We start from the raw sequence: 24,795 nt of genomic DNA on the forward strand, positions 1-24,795 counted from the left end.
GAAGAGCTGGCACCGGGCAGGCTGGCACAGGGGGGGGGAGGGCACCTCTGGACGGGCAGCGGGAGGGAAAAGCTCCCTCTCTCGGCAGAAAGGCCGCCTCCTCCTCCTCCTCCTCCTCCTTGCGCGGAAGGAGCACAGCTCCCCCAACGGCCGGCCGAGAAGCCCAGCAGCAGCAGCAGCAGCCCAGGGAGGGAGGCCAGGAGCCATCGGACGGCTGCCAGCCAGGCAGGCAGGCGGCTGGGAGGGAGGGGGGAGGGGGGGCTTGGCGGAAAGATGCGGAGATGGTTGCTGAGGCAAAGCCAGGCAGTCCCTTGCCTCAAAAGCAGCAGCACCCTGGGGCGTGCCTGTGCACCCTCGAAAGCTTGGGCAGGGGAGGCCATAGGATTGCCCCCTCCTGCAAGGCCAAGCCCCCCATGACCATCTTTGCTATCAGACTCCTGAGAACACCCGAGACCTTCCGTCTTAGGGCTCTGCTCCCTCCCACCTGGGCACAGCACAAGAAGACCTCTGCCTCCCTTGCTCTCAGGAGAAACAGCCCAGGAGCAGAGGGGCCGACACAGCAGGACCTCCCCCCACGGGAATCCTCCCCCCCCCCACGGGCATGCCCGAGCCCCGTCCCACGAGAGTCAGGGCCTTCGGATGCAAGGCAGTTGGGCCGCACTTCCTTAGAAAAATACTTTTGCTTTTATTATTATTCATATACATCTCCACATCACAGAAACACTCTGCGCTGAACAGGAAAAACCGAACAAGTCTCCCAGGCACACAACTGGGGGGGGGTCCCAACCACACGCCCCTCTGCCTGGCAGGGCAACAACTGTCAATCACGGGAGGGGTGGCAGAGCTGGGGTTCCTCAGCAGGAGCCCTTCGGCCACCGACCGGTGCAGAGGCAAAGTCCCCGATCCCACCGCTGACCCACTTTTACCGGCTGCTGCTGCAGCACACAGAGAATCCCTCTCTGGGAGGTCCCAGCCACACAGGGGGGGCTCCGGCTGCCCCTGCCAACTTCTGCACAGGGATGGCTGCAGGGGGGTCAGAGGCGGGTGAGTGGAAAGGGCTCAAAGCCCCTCCTCCGCCAACGCCTTCCTCTCCTTTCTCCTGGAACCAGCTACCCAGGGAGCTCTGCCTCTCCTTTCCCCTCCCCGTTGCAAGAGTCCCGCCCTGGGGCTGGCCAAGCAGGGCTAAGGGAAGCCAGGCCTCCAGAAACCGGCAGGGTGGGACTGGGGGGGGGGAGGCGCAGGGAGACGTAGAGAGGGGCTCCCACCTGGGCTTCAAGCGCCTTTCGCATTTGCTCCTGCCTGGCAGCCACCGTTCCAGCCGGCTCCTCATGCAAACGTCAGAAACACGAGGGAAGGGGGAGAAAGGCAACATCAGAGAAACGAAACGGGGGGCTGGAAGGAACCTGCAGTCTCTCTCTGCCCCTCCCCTGCAGCCAGAAGGCCTCAACGGGCGCTGGGCCCACAGGGAGGGGGCTCCGAAGGGGCCCTGCTCCCCCCCATGCAAGGGGAGAGGGTCGTGGAGGGAAGGGACCGCTCCCCTTCCGGCCGTTCCTCTGCCACCCATGGGTGGAGGGCCCGGCCCCCTCACCCCCCACTGCTCATCCCCTCTTGTGAGCTCATGTCCTGAGGCCAGAGAGGGGTCCAGCCGGGTGGGCATCTGCTGTCCAGGCTGGAACCAGGCTCTGCCAGGGGAAGGGAAGGCCTCCCTCCTGCAGAAGACACGGGGGACCTTGCGTGCCAACCCGCAAACCCTGGAGCGGCCCACCCCCGAGACGGCTTCCCGGCCGCCCCCTCGGCCCCCCTAGAGGGTCTTGGGCCGGGCGTTGAGGCGGAAGATCTGCTTGAAGTCCCGGACAAACTCCCGCAGCCGGTCCAGGTGGGGGTTGACGTTCTCCTCCATCCACTCCTCCACGGTGTCTGGGAAGTAGACGGCCTCCAGGTGGGAGCGCAGGGTCTGGACGGAGCCCTCCCAGTCCTCGTGGGCCCTGGGGGTGGGGGGTGGGGGGTAGAAGACCCTGCCTTAGGGCCACCGGCCAAGGGGCACGTGGCCCACACCTGAACTACTCGGAGAGGGAACAATTCCTCCCGGGTCTCCCTCCGTCCCCTTCTGCACGCCGTTCACAGCCCGTTCTGGGGGTCCTCTCCTATCTGCCCACCTTCTTTACCAGCTTCCAGCCCAGCCCCTTCCCCGCAAACCCCCCTCCCCCCATTTCCCACTCACTTGAGGACTTTACTGCCGAAGGTCTCCATGTTGCGGGGGTTGCCAAACTGGTGCTTCCGGTGGTACTGGCTGAACCACCCCTGGATGGAGCTGGAGGGGAAGAGGAGAGGCCACCCAGCCCTTCAGGCAGCTGGGCAAGACGCAGCCACGGAGCCCTCGTCCACCTCCCGGCCCCCCCCCCCCCCCGGCTTCAACGGCAGAGGGCAGCCCCCCCCCCCGGCCCCGAGTGGTTACCTCTCCTCCTCCAGGACTTTCACGATGGACTCTTTCAGCTGGTTGTTGACCTGCTCGACCATCCGGTAGATCTCTGAGCCGGGGAAGGCCCCGTTGCCGATGCTGGGGGACACGAGGCGTCCGGGGTAAGGGAGGGAGGGAGGGAGGGATCCCCCGTTCACTATCCCAGGCTGCCCCTGGCTCTTTGGCCCTTGGGCCTCCCCCCACTTGCCCCCTGGGCTCTACGGCCGCCTTCCTCAGCTAGTCTCGGCTGCTCTGACCGGCTCTCCCGCCTCCCGGACCTTTTACGAGGGGCCGGACCGGGGACCTTCCCGGGGCAGAACGGACGCTCTGTCCCGAGGCCCGGCCGATCTCCCCCTCCCCAGGGAGCCGCCGCCGGGAGGAACAGGCCCTGTGCCCCCACCTACCATGTGCTCTTCTCCAGCTGCAGGCTCTGGAAGCCTAGCATGTCCAGGACCTTCTTTCTGGTCGCTTCGCTAAATCCACCTGAGAGGGGGAGGACAACGGGGGGGGGGGAGGAGAACCTGGATAGTTGCCCCAGCGTTTGTCTGCAGGGTCACCGGAGCAGAGAAGCCGAAAGCCCAGCTACTTATGACAACTTCTCCCGTGTTTCTTTCCCCCGCGCAACTTTGGCTGTCGGCCCGTCCTTCCTTCTGACCCAGCAGGGCCCTCCTGAGGTCCTCAGGAAAGCCTCGGCCTCTCCGCCCTGTGGCTGGCCTTCCAGAGGGGCTGCTTGGGTGCTGACGGAGACGGGGGGCTGGACGAGATGGCATGCTCCTCGGGCCCACCCCCTCTTCTAGCCTCCCCCCAAGCCCTCCCAGCTGAGCCCCCTCACCATTCACCAGGGTCTGCAGACACACCGCCAGGGAGGGGATCCCGACAGGAAGCAGCTCACACAGGGCCGAGTAGTGGTCGTACCTGCGGAGACACCCGGGGGGGTGCACGAGGGGTGAGCTACCACTCCCTGGAGAGGGGATCCCGAAGGACCGCCTGACCGAGGCCAGCTGGGGGGAGGGGGGGGGGCTTGCCTTTGCCAGCCGGTCAGCACGAAGCCCTGGAGCTTCGCGGGGGGGTCCTGGCCCACGGAGCGCACGACGCTCAGCCACTGCAGGTGGTTCTGCAGGTGGTGGTTGAGTGGGGTCCAGGCCTGGGCGGGGCCCGTGGTGCCCTTGAAGGAGCTGGCGAACCAGACGGACTTGAAGCCGCACTCGGCGTACTTGGAGACGTATTTCCCTGGGAGGGGGAGAGGCGAGAAGGCGCGGCCATCAGGGGTGACCCTCTTGGGCACAGCCACACAAACACACCCTCCCTCCTGTTACCTATTTGTTGGGTGTCAAAGTTCGGGGCGTAAAACCACAACACGGGAGACGCGTGCCTGGCGATGTCCGAGTCTGCGACACACAAACAGGATTCACAAGAAGGAAGGCGGAAGAGAGCGTCCCCCAAACAACACGGCGGGGTGAAAAACAGATCGGGAAAGCTACTCCAAATGAACGTGAGAGAAGCCCTGCTGGGTCAGGCCAGGGGCCCATCCAGGCCAACCCTCAGAGGGCCACACCCAGGGGCCCTCAGGAGGTCCACCAGTGGGGCCAGAACCCCCCCCCCTGACCCATACAGAGCCTTCCCCCTAGACCTTGGGGCTCGTAGCTGCCGCCAGGCCTCTCCTCCAGACGCTGCTCCAACCCCCTCGTGAGGCTGACTGAGCTTGTAGCCGGCACCACTCCCTGCGGCTGGGAGTCCCTTCTGCCCCTCCGCACTCCCCCGCCCCTTCCTCGTGCTCCCTGCCTCTCTCTGGCCTCCCCCCAGACCCCGGGACCCCTGCAGCCCCTTTCTCTTCCCCCCCCCGTCTTCCGCAGGGCCCCTGCCGAGGGTGTCCGAGGCCCACGCTCACCTTGGATAGCCGCCACGCTGACCTTGCGCAGCATGTCGTCCCACAGGAGCACCTGCAGCCCCCAGTCCTGGCCGGCCACAAAGGCCACCACCTCCCGGATGTGGCTCAGGTACATCTTGCCCACGTCGCCTGCGTTGCGGCTCAGCCAGTTCTTGGAGTCCATCCCCTCCCCTAAGTGGAAGACCTGGGGGGGGGGGGGAGACATGGGGGTCAACCAGGCAGGCCAAGATCCATGCCCACAGAGAGGGCCGCAGGTGGGGCCCAGAGGGAGCCAGGCACGGCCACCCTCACACACAGGCCAGGGGCAAGCAGGCTCCAGAACGGGGGAAGGGTGGATTCCAGCCCCCCAAATGGCCCCAGGCAGACGGGGCCAGCCCCGAGTCTCTCTGAGGTGGGGCAGAAGTCGAAGCATAAACAGAACAAAGGCCGGACTTCTCTCTTGGAGAAATGTCCTTTCCCAGGCTCCACTTCCCACTCGGGAGCAGCATGTGTGCGACTGAGGCACAAGGAGGGCTCTTGGGACACGTGCACAAGGAGGGGGAAGGGGGCTCTGGGCCACCAGCGCCTCCGACACCTCCCACCCACCCACCCACCTATCCACCCCCTGGATTTATCATTAATACTTTCACCCCCCTCCTTCCGCACCGTGGGTCAGGGAGGTTGGCAGGAATTGCATAAAAACTCTGCTTGCAAGAGAGGGAGGTGCCCCGGAGAGCTCTGTTGCATTGGGGGGGGGGGCCCAGCCACCCTGCAGGGGGTCCGGGACAAGGGAGGGCTTCCCTTACCTCGTCTGCCCCGATGTGGACCCAGCTGGAGCGCCTGTGCTTGGCCAGCACCTGGGACAGCAGGGCCTTGACGAGGGCCAGGGTCCCGGGGACGTGGGGGTTGAAGCTGTTGGGGAATCGCTCCACCTCCCGCAGGTGCCGGAACCGGTCGTGCTTCAGGATGAACTGCGGGAGAGGAGAGGAGAGGCAGTGGCAGGGAAAGGACGGGGTGGGGGCTCTTGGGTGCCCCGGGGAAGAGGCCGAGGTGCTCTCGTTGCTGGGGGGAGGTGAAGGGTCGGCTTTCAGATCCTGCTTTTCTCTACCCGAAGGAGCCTGAAGTGGCATGCCGTGGTGCCCTGTTCCCCTCCCCACAAGAGGCTGAGAGAGCTCTGAGAGAGCTGTGACCGGCCCAAGGTCAGCCAGCCAGCCAGCCAGCCGGCTGCACGGGGAGGAGCAGGAAGGGGTGGCGGATCCAAGCCGGTTCTCCAGGTCGGAGGTCGCTGCTCTGAATCACGGCACCAGACCGGCTGGCTCTCGGGGGAGGCGGGAGGGGAGGCAGCTGGCCCAGAATCTGTGCCTCGCCCCTGCTCCTTAGCCCAGGTCTCCTAAGCGCTCCCTTATCAGCCCTGATTGTTTGCTCATTGGAGCAACCAACCTTCCGCACACAGAGTAAGAACCCGCCCGACTGGATCCGAGGCCGTTCTCTGGGGGAGCCAGGCCGGCCACGGAGACCACGGCAGGACTCTTTGGCAAGGGGCACGGCCCCAAGATCTCTCAGGACGACGGGTCCCCCCTGCAAACCCCCTGCGAGGGGCCCAGGAAGCCTTGGCACTCCTGTTCCCCCTCCTCCTAGGGGACAATGTGGCCCTGAGAACCCTCCCCACGGAAATCCAGGAATCCAGGGGCCACCAGCCCCCCCTCCCCCAGCAGTTCCGGGGGGGGGGGCACCTACCTCGACGTGCCCAAAGGTCTGTACCAGCGGGATCACCTCCAGCTTGTTCCGCTGGGCCAGATCCTGGATCCTCTCAATGTCCTGCTCGCTGTCAAGAGACAGGTCAGCCAGGCTAGAGCGAAGGGCCGACCGACCAGCCTGCCTCGGGGGGCGGGGGGGGCGGGGGGGCGTGCAGCAGGCAGGGGGCCAAGCCAGAAGGGACAGCAGGTGCTAGAGCTGGGCCCTAACAGGCGAAGGGCCTGGGCGGCTCAGGAAAGGCCAGCATGTCAGCTCTGGGAAGGAGCCCCCCCCCCAGCCCCCCTGAAAGCCCACACATTCCCGCTTGGTCCTGCTCACCTGTAGGCATAGGGAGACCTCAGCACCTCCAGCTCCCCCTGGAAGGGAAACATGTCTTCATACTCAATCAGGATCCCGTTGGCGCCCAGTTTGGAGAAGAGCGGGAAGACCTGCAAGGAACAGGACGAGAGGGGCTCGTCTAGGGCTGTGCTTTGCTCGGGGGACGGGGGGCTTCTGCAGGGCTGACCACCCATGCGTCGGAAGAGAGGGCAGAGGGGGTGCTTTTGAGGGCAGGGGAAGGAGCCTCGCTCCCTGACGGGGCCTGCAAACCACACTAAAAGCTCGCAGTCCAGCCCCTCCCAGGCCCCGTGGCTGATGCCGCTGCTCACCTGCTCCAGGTAGGACACTTTGGGGGCTGCCCCCTTGAGGTCCAGGTGCACCAGCCGCATCTGGGTAGTGCTGAAATCCCGGCCCGGCTGCTTCTGGCTCTCTGGCCTCCCGGCTGGGGCATGACCTTCCGCCTCCACCGGGGATCCGTCCCACGGCTGGGCGGGCTCCGGGGGGTCCCCGGCTTTGCCCCAGAAGCTGCTCTCCTCAACGCCGGCCCCTTTGTGCGGATCCTGCGTGAAGCTGCCCGTGGGAACGGCCAAGGGTGAGCGCCCGCATCTCGTGGCCAGGCGACTGGCCCTCCCCGTGCCCGTGTCCAGCCTCGTCCCCCCCCCCAACGGCCTCTCAGAGCTACATAGTCCGAACGTGTCTCTTCAAACAAGGAGACATCCCCTGAGCTCTGTGTCCTGAGGAAGAGTCATCTGATTCATAAATACCGTCCTAGGGCAAGCCAGCCCCCTTTCCCCGTCTTTCCTGCCCACCCACCCGCCTGCCGCCCTCCCCTCCCCAAAGCACCTACCTGTCCCGGAAGAAAAACTTGAGTCCAGCCAGGGCCACCGTGAGAAGCACCACGATCCGCAGCAAATTCAGCTTCTGGCTGCGGTGGAGCGCCATTTCTGCAAGGGAGGAAAGGAACCGTCAGTACTTGTGAATACTCTGGTGGCAGGGCCCGGCCCAGCCCGCAATGGCAAGCTGGGGGGTCCCTTGCCAGGAACCCAAGTCCTAAGGAGGGCCATCGTGAGACCCCCAGAAGAGCCCTGCTGGGTCAGGCCAGGGAGGGTCCCTCCAGTCCAGCCTCCCGTCTCACCCAGGGGCCAGCCCGTTCCTCTGGAGATCATATATTATGTATGCTAATATACAAGGTAAAACCGCTATGTTGTCATGGGGAGAAAGTGGAGGGGGGGAGAATGGGCCCATCTGAAGGGGCCCAGGATATGCACACGGGGGGAGGGGAGGGGGACACGAATCCAACAAGTTTTGTTTTCAACATTTCCGTTACGAACTGCCAGCATTTAGAAAGTGGGACGGGTGCTGGAGTACACGCTGCCTCCCGAGAGAGAGCTGCCCATGGCAGGCTGCAACCTAAAAAGAAGTCGGGTTTGAGGGCCCTGGGAGCGAGTCCAGGCAAGCTCAAAGCGCGGGCAGAGAGCCACGTCCGGCCTCCAGGGCAGAGATTAGGCGGGCAGCAAACAGAGCCACACAAAACACAGCTCCCCTTTCTCCGAGATTAGCAGGCAGCAAGCCCCCTTCCTCCGGTGCCCCCCCTCACCCCAGCATGCCCTCCCCACGCGGAGAGCCCAGTTCCCACCTGGCAGGGGACAGCTGGCCATTCTGCTCACTGCCCGGCCAGCACAGCTCCGCGAGCAGGAGAGCGGGTCAGGACAGCGGCCGGGCCTTCCCCGCAGAGGCAGCTCTTGCCTCCGAGTTGGGTGTCCAAAGTGCAGGGCTCTCTGGTGCCAGGTCACAGGGGGCGGGGGCGGGGGCGAGGCCTTCTCTGGGAAACAATACCAAGCCTCACTCTGTGGACTGCGGCCACTTGATGCCGCCTGCCAAATCCTGGAGCCTCATCCTTGGCAGCGAAGCCGCACTCGGGGACTTCCCCAACAACCTCAGGACCAGCGGCAGGGCAGTGCCGACCGCCTTGGAGGGCAGAGAAGGCATTCTGTACGCGCTCAGAGGTACCGTCGCTGCCAGCAGTGCTCCTAGGCTGAATCCAACGTCTGATGAAGGGCCCATCTCTCAACTGGCCCCAGCAGGACCACCAATTGCGGGGTTCGGAAAGACCTCCCGGTGCTCATTTCGTGCGGGTGCCCACCTCCCCCCACGGGGGCCAGGAGGTCTGCTGCAGCAAGTATGCCCCAGCGGCTGCCGCCTCCATGGCATCTCCATGGCACGGCACGGCTAACGACTCCCGCAGGGACTGGCAGCCTGCATTGGGCACCGATTCAGGCAGGGAGGTCCCCCAAGATGCCTCCCAAGACGACGAGGACGAAGCTGCCAGGTCAAAAAACAAAGGCCTCAAGAAGCAGAGGGGCCGCCAGATGCAGGGAGGGCACCCAGCAGGCAGAGAAGGACGCCAAACAAGGAGGCTCACAGGCTGGGGCAGGCACTTCGGCTCAAAGACCAGCCCCAAGACCCTCCTTCTCGGCCGCGTTCAATCTGCTTAGCACCTCCTGCCCGCGAAGAAAGCCTCGTCTGCGCTAAAGTGCTGTGCCGGGATTTCCCTTTGCAGAAAACAGGCAGCAGGGAAGAATCGCTCCCAAGCAGGTTTCTGCCTGTCGCTGCCCTTCTCGGCAGCTCTGCGACCGGTCGCCTCTTCTCCCGCAGAGGCCTGGTGTTTGCGCCAGGAGGGATCGGCCCAGGAAATCTCCTGCCCCAAGAAGCCCGTTCCTCTGTGAAGGTGGCGCTGGGGTTTGCCTGGTCCTTCTGCGTCCGGGCACAGCTAGGCCCGGGAAGGATGGCAAGTGGGGCGTTGGCTTCCCCAGACAGACAGACACGGAAGCTGCATTGCAACCGCCAGAAACCCTCTGACCTTTCTGTGGGACAAAAGCCCCGGAATCCAGCTGACTTGAGCCGTGACTACTGAGGCACGTTACCTGTTGGCTGAGGAAATCCTTTCTCCCGTCAATGCACCGGCTTCGAGGCCTCCCCACCCCCCTCAACGGCAAGGAGAGGGACCACGTGCTCCCTCTCTCTCTCTGTCTCTGCAGAGAGCGGCCACCAGTCCAGAGCGCACCACCGGCCCAGCAGGGGCTGAGACCCCCCCCCCAGCCGGCCAGAGCGGGGCTCTTCCGTCCTCCCAGCGCAACGGTCCCACCTTTCCTCCAAGAAGGAAACAGAGGACTGCGGGATTAAGAGGGCTGCCGTCTGATGGAACAATGCAGAGATTGGGGCGGGGCGGGGCCGGCATCGCCAGCAACAGGTTTTTCTGCAATTCTCGAGCCCCGATTGATCTGCCCTTAGAAACCCAAGTCCCGATAGCAAATTTGTCGACGTGGCCAAAGCGTGGCTGCCTGGCGGGCTGAGGGGGTGTCTCCGACCCCTGACCCTCCGGGAAGCTTTCCACCCCTTTGCTGCGGCTCCTTCTCCCCGCCAAGTCCTGGGAAGTTGGCAAGGGGGCGGTGAGGTTTGTAGAGCCCCTGGGGCCAGGCTCCCGACCCAGCGCGTGCCAAAAGAGCAGCCCCACAGCCGGACTCACAGTGCGACCTCGAGAGAGCAACTGGGACAGGGGCCCCGCAGGAGAGCAGCCACAGCCCTACGGCCCCTCGCCCAACAAAGCAGGGCCAGTCCAGGAAAAGCAGGCCGGCCACTCAAGCCCTGATCAGCCCCGCTCCAGAGAGATAGAGAGAAAGAGAGAAGGGGGGGGGGGACACCCCCAAGGCGGTCCTGCTTCTTCCGGGGCCAAATGGGCAGCAGCAGCCGTCTGGTGGGGCTCCCTGGCACAGGCCGGGCCACTGGGGGCCTTCAGGGGGTACCAGACCGCCCAGCCGCTCCCTCTGGGCTCAGCCGGCAGCAGCACCTGGCAGAGCCGCCCCAGGGCCCTGACCGGCTGCAAAGGAGCCAGACCAGGGGGGGGGGGAGAAACCTCCCCCTCCGGGTCCCAGCAGGCGGGGAGGGGCTCTATTTCTCTCCCCCCCCCCCTCATTCTGGCAGGGGCCGGCCAAGACCCCCCAGCGCAGACCCCGGGCCGGGTCGAGGCCAGCTGCCTCGGCAGGCCTTTGCTGCTTCCTCCCTCCCCTCCCCCCCCCGCCCGGGAGGATGGCCTGCAGCCGGGGCCAAGGAGGTTGCGCTGGGGCTCGGCTGGACTGCGCCTGCACGGGGAGGCTCCACGCGCCCCGCCCTCCCCGCCGGCGCCTCGCCAAGGCCGCCCCCCCCACCCACCACCCCCCCCCCCCCTGCCCCGGCCGGGCTGCTGACCCCTGCGCTGCCGAGCCCCTCCGCGGCCATCAATGGCCCTCCCCGGCCAGCCCCACCGGCAGGACGCCTCGCGCATGCGCCCATCCGCGCCTCTGCCTCCTCCTCCGGACGGGCAGGGGGCGCTGCGGGCAGGAAGGAGCGCGACCGACGAGCGGCGGGGCTGCGGTGCGCATGCGCCCCTCGGTTCCCTGCTCGGGTCTGCAGGTAAGGGCGCGCGCCCACTGGCCGTGGAGGGCCCCCCCTCTCCCCCCGGGGATGCGGATGGGGGGGGAAGGGGGGGGAAGGGGGGCTGCCTCCTCTGCCGCTGGGGGGCTACCGCCCCGCCCCGCCCTGCTCTGCACGGGGGGTCCCCGGCCCTCGGGGTTGTGTCCTGCACGAACGAGCCCCCTCCCACTCCCACTCCCACTCCCACACGGGGCGTGGCACTCAGCCTGCTGCAACAGCCCTGCCAGGTAGGTCCCAGCTGACAGGCGGGAACAGAACAGCCTGGGGTCTGCCCGTGCAGAGCCTCCCCCAGAAAGTGTTTCAGAAATTATCCGCAATAATCACAAACGGAAAAGACTGTCCCGGGCATCGCTCCACCGGTGTGCACCTCCGCATTTTGCATTGTGCGCTTCCTGTGTGTGCCACTTGGCCAGATGACAACCCCCCCCCCCCCATTCCGCCTGAGCCTGGCACGGCTTTCCCCACGCCCCTGCATGCCGGTCTCTCCTGCCGCACACAGGCAGGCCGCGGGCTCTGGGTCCTGAGGGCCTGTGCTCCTCTCACCTCAGGAAAGGGAGCCATGAACACAGCCCAGGGCACCGTGGGCAGCGACCCCGTGATCCTGGCCACCGCCGGCTATGACCACACCGTCCGCTTCTGGCAGGCGCACAGCGGGATCTGCACCCGGACTGTCCAGCACCAGGACTCCGTATCCTTCCAGCGGGCAGAACTGGGCCGGCGGGGGGGGGGGGGTGGCCCCTGGGGGGCAGCCTTTTTTCTCAGCCACAGCCGGCTGAATTTTCCTTAACCGGAGCGTCCAGCAGGTGAATGCTCTGGAGATCACGCCGGACAGGAGCATGATAGCAGCTGCCGGTAAGGAACGGGGTGCCCCGGGCGTCTCCTCAAAAGGAGAACTCTCAGCACAGTTCCCATTGTGCAGTCCCAGGATTTTTGGAGGCAAGAGGGGGAAGACCAGGGTAGAAGGGCCCCAAAACAGCCCAAGAACCCCCCTCCTATGGCTAGAGCTTCCCCTGGTTTGCCCTGAGAACAGGAGTTAGATACGAGTGCTGCCAGGGGCCCAGGCTGGCTGACAGAATAAGGGGGAGTAAGGTGCCGTGTTATTTGGGGTAGGGTACAGGACATATACAGTGGCCGAGGGCCAGGCTCTCCCTTTCAGTGGCAGGAGCTTTGTGCCCTGGAATCTCTGCCCGCTTTTGTCAATTGGAAGCTGCCTCTTTTTCTTTCCAGCCAGTGTCCTGCTTGGGAGACTTTAAAAACAGGTGCAGAGCCAGAGGTGTCCCTTCTTTTGCCCTGTTGACCTGGGATAAGAGCCCTTGCCAACCCCAGAGATGGCAATAACTTTTCCTGATTTTTCAGCCCTGCATGAGGCAACAGGTTTTTGTTTGTTTTTATGTCGTCGTCCCCCCCCCCCCAAGGTTTTGCTTCTTCCATTATTCTAGCAGGCTTTTAAAGCAATCAATCTTCTTGTTCCTTTCCAACATTTTTAAACATCATCATCAATATAAAATAAAACAAACATCTGTGCTAAAACGCCACGTCCAGCAGATGAAAAACAGCACGAGAGCGGCTGGATCAATCGCTTAAAAGGGCTTTAAAAGCCGGCTGAAGCCGTGGGGCTGAAAATTCATCAAGGCAGGCGAGGGGGGTGGGGAGCAAAAGCAGATGGTTAGAGGGGGGCCAGTTTGCACGTCCAATTCCAGAGCACGGACTGCTCTCATTTCGGGGGGGGGGGGAGGGGGCAGCCGGTCCTTCTGCCCAGTCTTGCCGCAGACATCAGTACAAAATGGAACGATAGTATTATTATGATTAAAAGAGATGAGCCCCCAGCCTGAAGCAAGAATATCCCTGCCAGTTCTAAATAAGACTTAGTCAAACGCAACAGACTTTGGGGCCAAGGAGGCCCCTGCCACTGTGAATTCATTTCTGGGGCCACAAGATTCGGGCTGGTTGTCCCGACGATTCCGACAGGACAGGCCCTTTCTCCCCTCCAGGCTACCAGCACATCCGGATGTACGACCTGAACTCCAACAACCCAAACCCGGTGATCAACTACGACGGGGTGAGCAAGAATATAACGTCCGTGGGGTTCCACGAAGACGGCCGCTGGATGTACACGGGGGGCGAAGACTGCATGGCGCGCATCTGGGACCTCAGGTGCCGCTCTTTGGGCTCTGGCCAGAGTGGGGAGAGGGGCTTGGGGGGGGGCACAGAAAGGACTGGCACAAACCCCGGGGACCCAGCAGTGATGCAGGGCCATCAAGCTGCTTTTACAGGGTGATCTGGGTGTGGCGTGGATGCTTCTGCCCTCTGAGCGACCGAAAGGGACGTGGGGAGGTGACAGCCTAGCTTTTCCCTCTTCAGTCTTGTAGACTTCTGTTCTGCCGCACCTTAGCCGACTCCTTACGTTGGTTCAGAAGTCGTTCCCAGCAAGTTCAGGGGGACTGACTTCCTTGCAAGAGAGTACAGGATTCCTGCCTTGGTCTTCTCTCTTTGGTGTGAGGTCTGTCGCCTCACCACCTCCGCCTGTTCCCCTTCCAGGTCACGCAACCTCCAGTGCCAGCGCATCTTCCAGGTGAACGCGCCCATCAACTGCGTCTGCCTGCACCCCAATCAGGTATGCTGAGCCCCCTCCGGCCCTCCCCCTCAGTGTGCAGCACAGACCGGCCCTTGACCGGCCCCCTCCCCTTCCAGGCAGAACTCATTGTGGGCGATCAGAGCGGAGCCATTCACATCTGGGACTTGAAAACTGACCACAACGAACAGCTGATCCCGGAGCAAGAAGTCTCGGTCAACTCCGTGCACATCGACCCCGATGCCAGCTACATGGCAGCCGTCAACAGCTCCGTAAGCAGACGGCATAAGTGCCATCCCCGGAGGCCGGTCGGTCGGTCACTTGGCAGCCTGCCTGTGCTGGGGGGAGCCAGCCTGGGGGGCCGAGAGCTCTCCTTAGCCTGAAAGGGCCTGCTTGCCCCCCTCCCCGCAGGGCAATTGCTACGTGTGGAATCTCACGGGGGGCATTGGAGATGAAGTGACCCAGCTCATCCCGAAGACCAAGATCCCTGCCCACAACCGCTATGCGCTCCAGTGCAAGTTCAGCCCCGACTCCACGTGAGTGGCCGTGCGAAGCTTCTCGCCTCCCCCACCCCCAGGACCAGGGGCCCCCGGAGACGCTGCCCAGGCTCTGACTGAGGATCGAGAGCCCTCCCCCCCCCCACGCCCTTCGGGTTGCGGGGCCCTGATCTGTCCAATAAATAGCGCCTGTAATGTATTTCCCACCCAGCATCACAAAAGACGGTGCAGTGGGAACCCTTTAAGGGCCACACCCCAACTCAGAAATGCCACGCAGTGGCCTGAGGCAAGGAGAAGAGAACACGGTTGGCGCTCCGAAGCTAACCGGGACTTGCTGTCCTGGCCTTGCTCCGAGTGTCCCCCCATCCTCCGCTGCAGACTCCTGGCCACGTGTTCAGCCGACCAGACCTGCAAGATCTGGAAGACGTCCAACTTCTCCCTGATGACGGAGCTGAGCATCAAGAGCAACAACCCCGGGGAGACCTCCCGCGGATGGATGTGGGACTGCGCCTTCTCCGGAGACTCCCAGTACATCGTCACGGGTGAGAGCGCGGGGCCGGGGGGAGAGCGCAGGACGACGGCTCCCCCTCCCTGGGGGCTGCCAAACCTCCCGTTGGTTGTCCCTGTCCCCAAACGGCAGCCTGGAGGGGGCAGGGGCTCAGGGAGGGAGGGAGGGGGACGGGCGGGGCGGGGCGGGGCGGCTTGGCTCTCCTCACCTCTCCCTGTTGGGCTTCCCCTTCCCAGCCTCCTCGGACAACCTGGCCCGGCTGTGGTGCGTGGAGACGGGGGAGATCAAGAGGGAGTACAGCGGCCACCAGAAGGCCGTCGTCTCCCTGGCCTTCAACGACAGCGTGCTGGGCTGAAGAGACCCACCGGGCCGGCTTTGGGGGCCCTGAGGGCCCAACTGCTCCGCCTGGAGTGAAAGCACAGAGCAAGGACACCGTGGCTGCTCTCTTCCCTTCAGGCCCTTCTCCCTCGAGGGGAGGCTCGTCCTGCCAGGCAGACACGCCCAGGAACTGAGTGTTTTGACCTCCCCAACGAGAGACCAGAACGATGTGCCCTCTTGGCTGAAGGGCCGAGAGGTGTTTTGTTGCCCTTCCCTGGCGTTGCCTGTTGGCCACGAATAATAAAAAGCCCTGACTGGAGGGAAGCAGTGGTGATTTTGGAGGGAGGGTACTGCCCTCAGGAGCGGCTGGGCCTGGAGCACCCGCTCTGGTCGAATCGGGGTGTTTGTTTCTCCCTGAAGAACGGAGAAGGAAGCTCCCACCTTCACAAGATCCCCACGGGGTTAGAAAACAAGGAAAGCTGGGAAGGAAGCCAAGAGCAACATGCCCTCTGGACGCCCTTCCCTAGAACAGGCAGAGGTGGGGGGGGGGGAGGAAACCCAGTTCCAACAACGGGAGGGGCGTCTGCTTCCGTTTCCTCATTTTGTGCTTTTATTTAAAATGCCACAATTGGGTAACTAACACAGTACAAAAATCAGGGTGTGTGTGATTTAAAAAAGACCTGCCACGCATGGGTGCCCTGACTCTGCCTTAATGGGGCCCGGGCTACGGCAGGCAGCCACCTCCACCCCAAGGTCACAGAATCTGAGATCCACCTGCCCCACCCCCATGAATGACGTGGGTTTTCCAGGGAAACCCTTCTGGCTCCGCCCAGCCCCGGCAGGACAGGATGGGTTTGGGCTCGGGGCTGGGGCATTTCAAGCAGAGGCCACCAGCCCGGCTGGACCCGGGGGTCTTTCCCTCCCACTTGAGTTCAAGTACCAAAGGGGGAAGGGGTGGTCCGGATCCTGGCCGCTCACTCCGGCAGGTAGTAGAAGCAGATGGAGACGCAGATGTTGCTCGGGAAGCAGATGTCGATGCACAGGTAGATCAGCCGCTGCTTGGCTGGGCCTGCCGGGAGGAGAAGGGGACATCGTGGGGTGAGACGGAGGCCCCGGATGCTCACCGGGGGTCCTCGGAATGATCCAGCCCAGGAAACCAGGTCGTGCTGCTTCAGAAAGCCCGTCTCTCGCGAGTGACAGTCATGACCCAGAGGGCAGATCGAGAAAGCCTGTCCAGAGGTGGCAGAAATTACTCCGGCCCAAGCCACTCCGGGGTCTTCGTGGCCGCAGCAGAGAGGCTGCAGGCTGTGGGCTTTCCCAGCTCTTCCCCTCTTTGGCCACTCAGAGAGGCCACCCGTTGGGACTCACCATCTTTCTTCTTGACCCAGTAGATGGGCGTTTCCTCGCACAGGGAGTGGACGGCTTCGCCTGCCTCCTCGGGCCGGAGGGGTCTCCCCGGCACAATCCCCAGGAACTCGCGGTAGTACCTGGTCCGGTCGTTGGGAAGCGGCAGCTGATCCACCTTGTGGGGAGAAGGGAACGGGGGGAGGGGGGGCAGAGGCCGCCCCTGAGTGCTGGAGCCAGGGCAGACGGCCGCCCCCTGAGTGTGCTCCGCAGCGGCCCCACCCCGGCCTCAGACGGGAGCAGGGGCCATCCTTGGGGCCTTCCGGGCTGCTCTGGCCTCCTCCGCCGCAGAAGGGCTCAAGTTCTCGGCCAAGGCGACGGCCCTTCTGGCCTGGGAAGGCGACCCTGTGGCCCGGCTCCCCCTGGGGCCCACGGAGCCGGAAGGCCACTCCATGCCCCTGGCGAGCTCGGCCTTGGCAAGGTGGTTGGGAGGATCGTGTTGCCGATGCCGCTTCGAGTGCTGCCCGGGGGGGGGGGGAGCGGCTGCCAAGTGGGAGGGGGAGCTGTAAGCTAATGCCGCTGAGCTCGGGGCTGACATTCAGGGGAAACAGGGCCCTCTGTCTTCCCGAAACCGGACCTCTGCCCTCGCCCTTCCCTGAGGCGATTAACATTGTGCCTGAGGGGCCGCTGGAGATCCTTCCTCAAGCGGCGTTTGCTGAGGAGCGGCTGACAAGAGCCCCTTTGTCTGCGCCCTTTTACAGGCATTGGCACAAGCCGGTAACACAATCCCTACGGCCAGTTAGCCTGGCCGGATTTCCCCCTCCACCTCCTCCTCCTTCTGCTGCTGCTGCCCGCCCGTGCCATTGTCTGCTGGAAACCGCTTGGCCCGTCCCCCACTGCGACCGATGGAATAGGCAGGACCGGGATGGATGCAGGCGTTACTGCAGCAGCCTCTCCACATTCACCCTTCCCTGACCCAAGCCCTGCAAGAGGGCTTCTGAGCCACAAAACGGCAGGGCAGGTGAGAGGAGGGGGGATCTGTTTCCTCAGGGGCCTGGGCGTCACACTGCCTCAGGACAGAACGGCTCCCTTTAGCCAGCAGGACCCTGAGTGGTGGGGCTCACCCCCCATGTTCGTCCCCGCAAAAGCCATCTGACCGAGGAGGGGCCCTCGCCGTCCGTGCCCCCTTGCTTCCCAGACCAGAAAGCCACCTTGGGCCGCAGGATCATTGGTCGGGGCCCATCCCAGGCAGCTGGGGGCGCTCGAGAGGGGGGAGGCGGCTCACCCTGTGCTGGGACAGGTCGAAAAACACCTGCAGGGTCTCCCGGTCCTGGCCGTCCATCGTTCTCAGGTAGCAGGTGTTTTGCTCGCCGGGCTTGTAGCAGACGTAGCCCTGAGCGGAGGAGACGAGACAGGCAGAGGGCTGCTGACACCCAGCGTGGGCCGGAAGGCGGCACAAGTTCCCACCACCCCCCGTCCACAGGCCGCTTCCTGCCCGTAGGATCTGGGGCCGAAGGGGGCTGGATTTGTCTCTCTCTCCCCTCTTGCACATCTCCCCCACGGACAGAGCCCTCCCCCCCTCCCCCCGTGGGTCTGCACGAGGCCGGTTCCTTCTGCAGCCCCAAGGGGAAGCGAGTGGCCGGTGGACTCACGTTTTTGCCGTCAAAGAGGACCGCCGTCGTGCGGTTACTCGAGGAAGACGTGACGTAATAAGAGACGGTGCTGCTGGACTTGTCCACAAAGGCCGACTGGTTCATCGGGGACCCCGGGCGGTTCTGGAAGTTCAACCGGACCACTTGGGGAAGAGGCTGAGGGGGAAGAGCACGGCCTGAATAACGGGGGGAGCGCACACAAGCCCAACCAGTGGGGATCCAAGGGAGGACAGTTCTGCCATTCCTTACCTTGGGCGAGCGTTGGGAGAAGCTCAGAGCTCCCACCACAGCCATGCAAACAAGGGCACCCGTCAGAATTACGGAGAGGACGACCCAAAAGAACCTGGGGAGACTTCTGGCCTCGGGCGGGGCCCTCTTCTCCTGCGAGGCAAAAGGGGAGGGGAGCAGGCACTCTCACGCTGAGGCCCTGTGGAGAGACAGACCCCCCCTCCCCCCCCAAAGGCTAACTCGCAGACGCTGCCCCGTCCACCCGGCTGAGGTGTGCCGTGCACTTCCACTGCCTCGGCCCAAAGCAATTCCCCGAACCCTGCAGACCAGCGCAGCCCGTTGAAGCGTTAGGCCTTCTTGTGCAAAACCCCCCAGATGTCCTGCAGGGGGAGGATAAGCCGCTTCCAGCAGACGCCAAACCGCGTTCGGGGGATAAAGATGGCCAGTCCTGAAATAATGGTGGTGGTGGTGGTGGGGGTGTTTGTGTGCCACACACATTTCAGGCGGACGGAATTGGTTGGTTTGGCCAAGAGGAAAAGGACCTTCCAGGACAACTGAACGGCGTTTGCCACCAACAACACCTGGTGCTGGGGATCGGCTTCCGTGGTTTTGTTGCTCCAGGCCAGCTGAATGATTTGCCATCTTATCTGGCTGGGCTGGGCTGGGCTGAGCCACCGCTGGGGGGTTTGCAGCTCTTACAACACAAGGGAGGGCGGGAGGCTGGCCTTGTTCCGACGCATGTTGTTGAAATTTGCTGATTACACAATCAGGAGATACGCTCGGGCTACTTCCGTCTCCCAAGCCTGCACCAGCTTCCTGAACGGCCTTGATCTTGTTTCTCCCTCATCTACTTTGAAAAACACCATTTCCCCACTGCAGAGCAGCTGGTTCTTGGATGCCGCTTTCCCCTACCCGAAAGAGTCTCCAAGTGGCTTACAGTCGCCTTCCCTTCCTCTCCCCACAACAGACCCCCCGTGAGGTGGGTGAGGCTGAGAGAGCCTTGATTTTACGGCTCGGTCAGGACAGTTTTTCCCAGTGCCCTGGCAAGCCCTAGGTCACCCAGCTGGCTGCACGTGGGGGAGTGGGGACTCAACCCCGGCTTGCCAGATTAGAAGTTGGCGCTTCTAAGCCGCCCGACAGCTGGCTCTCGGTGGCCTCCGGTTTACCCTGCCTCCAGGGCCCAACCTTTTGTGGCCAAAGTGAGAACTCCAGAGGGCAGGGCCCATCACAACCAATTCCCCTGGGGCAAAATCCACCAGAAAGCTCTTGTGTGCTCTTCGACGTCATCAGCCCGCTTTTGGTTGGTTTTGCAGAAAGGAAAGCCAGGCGTCCCAGGGGCTTTCTGGCGAGTGCCAAGCTGCAGTGGCTGGGGGTGGGGGGGGGGTCAGAGGACTCACCGAGGCCGGGGTGGGGTGGGCGGCCGCCTGATCCTCCATTCTTCCGCTCCGGAGGGTGCAGCCTCCTGCAGCTCCGTCCTCGGACAATGTCGAGGTTGTGCATGATCAGAGAGTCTTCAGAATGTGGGCAGAAACCTGAGATGGTGCCCGTCGGGGCCAGGTAAACGGCCCACCCTGGCAATTCGGCTCAGAGAGGGACGCGTGGAGGGGAAACCTTAGATTCCCTCCAAGGGAGGGAGGGAGGGTGGGCTGCCGAGAGACGTTGTCCTGGGTACCGTGATGCCTTGCCCGTCTTCCTTGGTGAGACAGCCAAGGCATTCATGGGCCACACAATCGGGGGCTTTGTGCTGGACTTCATGAGCTGGCAGGCACCCCGAGTATTGGCTGGGCCCCTCTTGACTTGAGGAGGGGGAAGCGCAAAGCACGGAGGGGAGAGGGGCAGCAAAGGAGGGGGGTGAGAGAGCTGCCTCCTCTGATGCACCCTGGAGGGTCCAGGCTGAGGGGCCTGCCATTCGCACGGCCCACCTTCTGTTCCTCTCAGAGGCCAAGAATCACCACGAGGCTCTGTCTGTCAACCACACCAGGGGCAGCGGGAGATGAGTGCTCGCTTCCACCTCTCGGCTGCCTGGCTTCCAAGGGGGAGTCCCGGCCAAACACACACCGACGTTGCCCTAGAAGGGAGGGGCATGTGCCCTAAAGGGGTACGTGGAGGCACCCTCCTTGCCTCTTGGGTCAGGAATGCCGGAAGCCCCGGAGCTGCCCGTGTTCCCATGAAAACCAATCCATTTCCACCTGCCCTGTGAATCTGGGCCCTTTACCCTTTGGGCAGCTCCTGGTTACTCCTGTGGGAGACGCCGCTAAGGAGGAATTGGTTCTGCCTGGTGCAGCCAAGGAAGGCCTGTGCGTCTGGCCCACGTGGGGACCCTGCCAAGCACGGCTGAGCGAGGCAGCCGAGCCCAGGGGAGGGCAGCTTACCAATGCAGCAAAGAGCCATACAGACGGGCAGCCGTCTTGGTCTGCCGCAGGGAAGAGCCCAGGAGGGCCCGAAAGACTGACTAACCCAGTTGGGGGCAGCCTTCGTGAGCCTTAAGAAGGGAGCCGGGACTCCTGAGAGCTCAGGAATTCCCATCAGGTGCTTGTCCGGAGAGCTGGGGCCAGGCTCCGAGGACAGCTTGTCATCAGCCGGGCTTGTGCTTTCAAGAAGCACCTGCCGGCTGGCTTTCAGTCCCAAGCTATTTGGCCTGGCAAGAGATCACTCCCAGCCGCTTGAGAGAGACCCGCTGCAAACAAAGGGAACGGGGGAATGCTTTTGTGCTGGCACCTTTGCCAGCAGGCTTCCAAATCTAGGCAGGGCCAGCTATGCCTTTCATGGCTCAAGGCTGAGGATGGGCAAAGACACCACTGGAATGCCTGATCCACTCTTGCTGTGCTGGCCAAGGAGGCCTTTCAGGGTCCCCAAAGATGAAGAACAAAAATTAGAGACCCCACTCTCTGATGGGCGCTCAAATGCTGCCATAAGAGAGCAGCTTGCTCCAGAAGCAGATCCCAGGTTTGGGAGGGGAGCACAATGGGGATGTCACTCCTGTTCACATAATCGTAAACAATCATTCCCCTATCCGGGAGCAGAGGGAACGGGACTTTAAAGAAATGCCAGCCAAGGACTGAGAATTAAAAGATGACGAACACCAGATTAAGTGAGACCTTGCGTTTAATGTGACTCCGCGTCCCCCTCCGTTCCCTTTCCCAGAGGCTGCTCAGTCACCCACAAGGTTTTCACCAGCAGCCTCACAAACAAAAGCTGGACACAAGTGTAAAGAGGGAACGGGTTCTGCAATCTGGCAAACGAGTCGGAGCAGCCGCCAGCAGGGTTTAAAAAACATTTATCACGTTCTCTACACATTCCTGAATCTCCAAAGAATTGCATAAGCACAAGGGCCGGCGAGCAGGCAGGGACCTTGTGTTATTTTCAAGTCAGTCCGGACCAAAACGAACTATTCTAGGTCTGAAACGACATTTAATTAACAGAGAGCCTAAAGAGAAAAGGCTTTCTTTCTACGAGGAAGGAGATTGCAAGGGAGGGGGTGGAATCACTGCGCACCTCTAACACTTCAAAGGAAGGACTGTTAACACGAGTACAAACATCGAAACATGCTGTATCAACACAGAATACTTTCCACGAAGGACGACACAATTATTGCTGTACAGAGGGGTGGCAAAGGCAGCCCACCTTTCGACTGCCTGCAATACAAGAAGACTCGTCTGCACGGCCACCGGGTCAACCGAGTTTGGGCAGCACTGGAGCCCCCTCGCCCCACAAGCCAGACAAGAGAAATGGCTCTTTCTTAATCTACGGACCTCTCCCCTGAGACGCCACAAGCGCAAAGCTCCCTGGAGAAGGACAAATCACCCTATTTGCCGCAAAACTGCAGAGCCACGTGGCTTCAACCCTCCGCACTCAGCAGGCTGCTGGCGCAGAGGCAAATCTCCCAAGGATTCCACCCCCCCCCGGTTCTCTCAAGGACCCCCGAGGAGGATTCTAAGAGGAAGCCCCTCGCTTTGTCAGGATGGATTGCAAACTGTCCGGAGAGGAAAAGGGCATCCCTTTGCGCCACAGGAAACCCACCCAAAGCCCTGTGGTGGCTCCCTCTTGCATCTCCAACTTCTCGTTTCTGTCGCGATACTAAGCCGTTACAACTTTGGGGTCCCCAAGTGTCCCAGCCCCTCCCTGAAAACGGTGCTTAGCCGTGCAGACAACACAACTGACGAGCTTCAGGAAGATCTCAAGAGTAAGCCAGTCCTTTTCTCTCTCTCCTCGTCCCTCCTGACCCATAAAAACTGATGTGCAATACGTTATAGCTAATTTTAAAATAGACATCTGTGGTCTTTTCTAACTCTATACGCGTACGTCTAACGTGGAAGAACACGCAACACAGACAGAATTATTTGTGTTTTGCATACTGAGCCATGGCTGTTGGGGACGGGGGAGAAAGGGAGGATGGCAAAACCGCTAGACACACACGCACGCACACACGTGTGGCTTCTTTCCCTCTGAAATCACACCTGTCTAAAACTGCCCCTGAGTAAGCATCAAAGCAAAGCTTAAAATCAAGTTCTAGAGCAAAAGCCCTCAAGCTGCTCAGTTCCCTGAATTCCCAAAGAGTCGGCTGCAGTTTCCACAAGAAACTCGGCCTCCAGGTGCCCACGCTCCCCCCTCGGCCCAGCTGAGCCAAGCTCTGCCCTGACGCTTTGACACGGCGGGCGCACCGGCCGTGCGTTTGCGACCTCCGTGAGCGGCCTGACTCAGTGTGCTTCCCTCTTTGTTCCAAAGTGCATTTCTAAAAGGAATTTGTAAACAGAGGACTCAAATTGAAAGTTAGGTGCTCAAAGCATCTCCAATGTGCAAGCAGCAATCATGGCTAGGGGAGGAGCCGAGGGGAGATTAGCCTCCTCGGGTTGCCACAGGGGGTGGAGCAGGAGCGGGGGGGGGGGGGTGAGGGGGGAGCTTCTAAAGACCTGTATCTAAGCTTCCCTTTCTCTAAACTTTCAGCGCGGGGAGGAGGTCGGCGAGGCTGTCGACGTAGTAGTCGGGGACCAACTTCCTCCTCTCGGGGCAGCTGCTCTCCAGGTGGCTCTGGACCTCCTCCAGGGTGCTGACCCCCGTGAGGGTGAGCAGGGTCGTCAGGCCGCAGTTGTTGCCCATGAGGATGTCGGTGTCCAGCCGGTCACCCACCATGATGGTGCGGGCGGGGTCGATGTTGAACTCGCTGGCCACGCACTCAAAGATGTACTGGCTGGGCTTGCCGATGACGAAGGCCTCGCGCTCCGCCGCAGTCTCCACAGCTTTGACCAGGCAGCCGGTCCCTGAGGAGGCGACAAAGAGAGGCCGGTGAGCGGAAGGCCCGGCCCTTGAGGACCTGCCCTGGACCTCGTCCCCAGTCCCTCACGCCTCCCACTGACAACGGGGAAGGCTGGGGCACAGAGCAAGAACCAGACGGGGAATCTCTCGCTGTCCCTCCCACTGCTGGGGGGGGGGCATGTTGTAAGGCCTCCTGTGCACACAGCTGTAGCAGCCGGCTTGCTCCCTTTGTAACAGTCCAGGCCTCTCGCGACTAGGGGAGCTGTCCCACTAGGCTGCAACAGCCTCCGGATGATTCAAGTGGGTCCTGGCCCTACCACTTTACCAGTTCAGAGCCACGCAGAGGGCTGCACTGTGGCCCACGGCAAAACCCCTTGTCAGGTGCACAGGGGTGACAACCTGAAGTGGCGACAACCTTGGTGCAGGCAACTGGCAGGTGTGCCCAGGTGCTTGCCCTCCCGCACCTCGAGCACGGCAAGGACTTTGGGGGCTTGTGGTCACGTGACAACTCCAGGGCTCACCATTTAGAAGCCCAGCTGGGCAGGAGAGCCACTTGCTGAGGGGCAGAAGACGTCCCTTCAGGTACAAGATTTGGGCAAGACATCCTCCCCGTCCCAAACCTAGAATCATAGAGTTGGAAGGGATCTCCTGGGTCATCTAGTCCATCCCCCTACAGGACACTCCCAGCCCTTCAGAGAATCTTCCGGGTGCTTAGATGGAATGTGGAATCCTAGAGTGGGAAGGGCCCTCCTGGGTCATCTAGCCCAACCCCTGCCGCCCCTTGACCCTTCACCGGATCCGCCTCCCCGTGCGACGGCTGCTGCGGGCTTACCGGGCACGGCGCTGCCGCCCTCGAGGGGCAGGCGGTGGTCGCGGTTGGTGGCGACGAGCAGGCAGCCTTCGCGCAGCAGGTAGCGCAGGGCCAGGCACAGCTTGCCGTAGCTGAAGTGCTCGTCGTAGCCCACGAGGACGGCGCGCACGGCGGGGTCGAGGGGCGCGCGGGCGCCGAAGTGGGCGGAGTCGGGCGGCGGGGCGGGGCCGGCGCCCAGGTGGGCCACGCCCGCCGCCTCCAGCTCCGCGCTCAGCGCCGCCCCGCCCAGCACGTAGGCGGCGCCGCCGGGCGGGAGGGCGTGGCTGAGGTAGCGCGCGGCGCAGTGGGCGGAGCCGAAGACCTGCCGCGGCTGCGCGGGCGGGAAGCCCAGGCGGCGCAGCTTCTCCGCGTAGGCCGCGCGCGTGCGCGAGGAGTTGTTGGTGACGTAGCAGAGCCGCTTCCCGCCCAAGGGCGACTCGGCCTCCAGCAGGCGCAGCGCCTCGGCCGCCCCCGGCACCGCCGCCTCGCCCCGCCACAGCACCCCGTCGCAGTCGAAGAGCACCGCCTCCGCCCCCGCCAGCACCGACCGCGCCGTGTCCGCGTCCAGCCGCTCGCACCACTTCTTGGCCGCCGCCGCCATGGCCCCGCTCACGCCAACCGCCGCGCCTGCCCCTCGCGCACGCCGGCGCCGCCCATTGGCCCGCGCGCGCCACGCCCCGCCCCCGCGCGTCTTCAAGGAGACTC

The 24,795-nt window shown here is 63.0% G+C and overlaps 4 protein-coding genes across 7 annotated transcripts; 1 reads left to right on the plus strand and 3 right to left on the minus strand.

The window, feature by feature from the left end:
* Window positions 1-661: 661 nt before the first annotated feature.
* On the minus strand, window positions 662-10,765 carry LOC143827343 (hexosaminidase D-like). 3 transcript variants are annotated; one of them, XM_077316837.1, is made up of 14 exons: window positions 10,644-10,765; window positions 7,246-7,342; window positions 6,728-6,968; window positions 6,399-6,508; window positions 6,063-6,150; window positions 5,132-5,296; window positions 4,347-4,530; window positions 3,775-3,846; window positions 3,484-3,688; window positions 3,291-3,373; window positions 2,863-2,941; window positions 2,456-2,557; window positions 2,222-2,311; window positions 662-1,985 (listed from the first exon to the last, which is right to left on the minus strand). In XM_077316837.1, exons 1-14 carry the CDS (start codon window positions 10,717-10,719, stop codon window positions 1,802-1,804), a joined length of 1,776 nt encoding a protein of 591 aa, XP_077172952.1. In that variant the 5' UTR covers window positions 10,720-10,765; the 3' UTR covers window positions 662-1,801. The 3 variants fall into 3 exon arrangements, with proteins under 3 accessions (XP_077172952.1, XP_077172954.1, XP_077172953.1); XM_077316839.1 differs by lacking the exon at window positions 10,644-10,765 and adding an exon at window positions 9,323-10,398; XM_077316838.1 differs by lacking the exon at window positions 10,644-10,765 and adding an exon at window positions 8,035-8,193.
* Window positions 10,756-15,082, plus strand: MLST8 (MTOR associated protein MLST8). Of its 2 annotated transcripts, none has more exons than XM_077316840.1 (9): window positions 10,756-10,847; window positions 11,417-11,556; window positions 11,669-11,720; window positions 12,860-13,022; window positions 13,407-13,482; window positions 13,560-13,712; window positions 13,852-13,976; window positions 14,316-14,479; window positions 14,682-15,082. In XM_077316840.1, exons 2-9 carry the CDS (start codon window positions 11,428-11,430, stop codon window positions 14,798-14,800), a joined length of 981 nt encoding a protein of 326 aa, XP_077172955.1. In that variant the 5' UTR covers window positions 10,756-10,847; window positions 11,417-11,427; the 3' UTR covers window positions 14,801-15,082. The 2 variants fall into 2 exon arrangements, with proteins under 2 accessions (XP_077172955.1, XP_077172956.1); XM_077316841.1 differs by lacking the exon at window positions 10,756-10,847 and adding an exon at window positions 10,864-11,095.
* Window positions 15,083-15,350: 268 nt separating this feature from the next.
* Window positions 15,351-20,874, minus strand: BRICD5 (BRICHOS domain containing 5). The gene is made up of 6 exons (XM_077316849.1): window positions 19,385-20,874; window positions 18,009-18,140; window positions 17,760-17,915; window positions 17,393-17,500; window positions 16,132-16,285; window positions 15,351-15,832 (listed from the first exon to the last, which is right to left on the minus strand). The coding sequence occupies exons 1-6, from the start codon at window positions 19,421-19,423 to the stop codon at window positions 15,738-15,740; spliced, it is 684 nt and encodes a 227-aa protein (XP_077172964.1). The 5' UTR covers window positions 19,424-20,874; the 3' UTR covers window positions 15,351-15,737.
* A 200-nt stretch (window positions 20,875-21,074) lies between these two features.
* On the minus strand, window positions 21,075-24,788 carry PGP (phosphoglycolate phosphatase). Its single transcript, XM_077316846.1, has 2 exons — window positions 24,073-24,788; window positions 21,075-23,245 (listed from the first exon to the last, which is right to left on the minus strand). The coding sequence occupies exons 1-2, from the start codon at window positions 24,689-24,691 to the stop codon at window positions 22,920-22,922; spliced, it is 945 nt and encodes a 314-aa protein (XP_077172961.1). The 5' UTR covers window positions 24,692-24,788; the 3' UTR covers window positions 21,075-22,919.
* Window positions 24,789-24,795: the final 7 nt, after the last annotated feature.

Source organism: Paroedura picta, chromosome 17 (assembly GCF_049243985.1).
Source record: "Paroedura picta isolate Pp20150507F chromosome 17, Ppicta_v3.0, whole genome shotgun sequence".
Lineage (NCBI taxonomy): Eukaryota > Metazoa > Chordata > Lepidosauria > Squamata > Gekkonidae > Paroedura > Paroedura picta.

Bases quoted from the DNA above. Each gene is read 5' to 3' on its own strand.
- LOC143827343 (XM_077316837.1), bottom strand. From the start codon at position 10,719: ATGCGCGAGGCGTCCTGCCGGTGGGGCTGGCCGGGGAGGGCCATTGAT. The intron at 5,297-6,062 runs GTAGGTGCCCCC...CCTCTCCCGCAG, and splicing joins AGACCTTTGGGCACGTCGAG to TTCATCCTGAAGCACGACCG. The intron at 2,312-2,455 runs GTAACCACTCGG...CTTCCCCTCCAG, and splicing joins AAAGTCCTGGAGGAGGAGAG to CTCCATCCAGGGGTGGTTCA.
- MLST8 (XM_077316840.1), top strand. From the start codon at position 11,428: ATGAACACAGCCCAGGGCACCGTGGGCAGCGACCCCGTGATCCTGGCC. The intron at 13,023-13,406 runs GTGCCGCTCTTT...TTCCCCTTCCAG, and splicing joins GCGCGCATCTGGGACCTCAG to GTCACGCAACCTCCAGTGCC. The intron at 13,977-14,315 runs GTGAGTGGCCGT...CCTCCGCTGCAG, and splicing joins AAGTTCAGCCCCGACTCCAC to ACTCCTGGCCACGTGTTCAG.
- BRICD5 (XM_077316849.1), bottom strand. From the start codon at position 19,423: ATGGAGGATCAGGCGGCCGCCCACCCCACCCCGGCCTCG. The intron at 18,141-19,384 runs GTGAGTCCTCTG...TTTGCCTCGCAG, and splicing joins CCCACCCCACCCCGGCCTCG to GAGAAGAGGGCCCCGCCCGA. The intron at 15,833-16,131 runs GTGAGTCCCAAC...TCCTCCCGGCAG, and splicing joins CTGGGTCAAGAAGAAAGATG to GCCCAGCCAAGCAGCGGCTG.
- PGP (XM_077316846.1), bottom strand. From the start codon at position 24,691: ATGGCGGCGGCGGCCAAGAAGTGGTGCGAGCGGCTGGACGCGGACACG. The intron at 23,246-24,072 runs GTAAGCCCGCAG...TCGCCTCCTCAG, and splicing joins GGGCGGCAGCGCCGTGCCCG to GGACCGGCTGCCTGGTCAAA.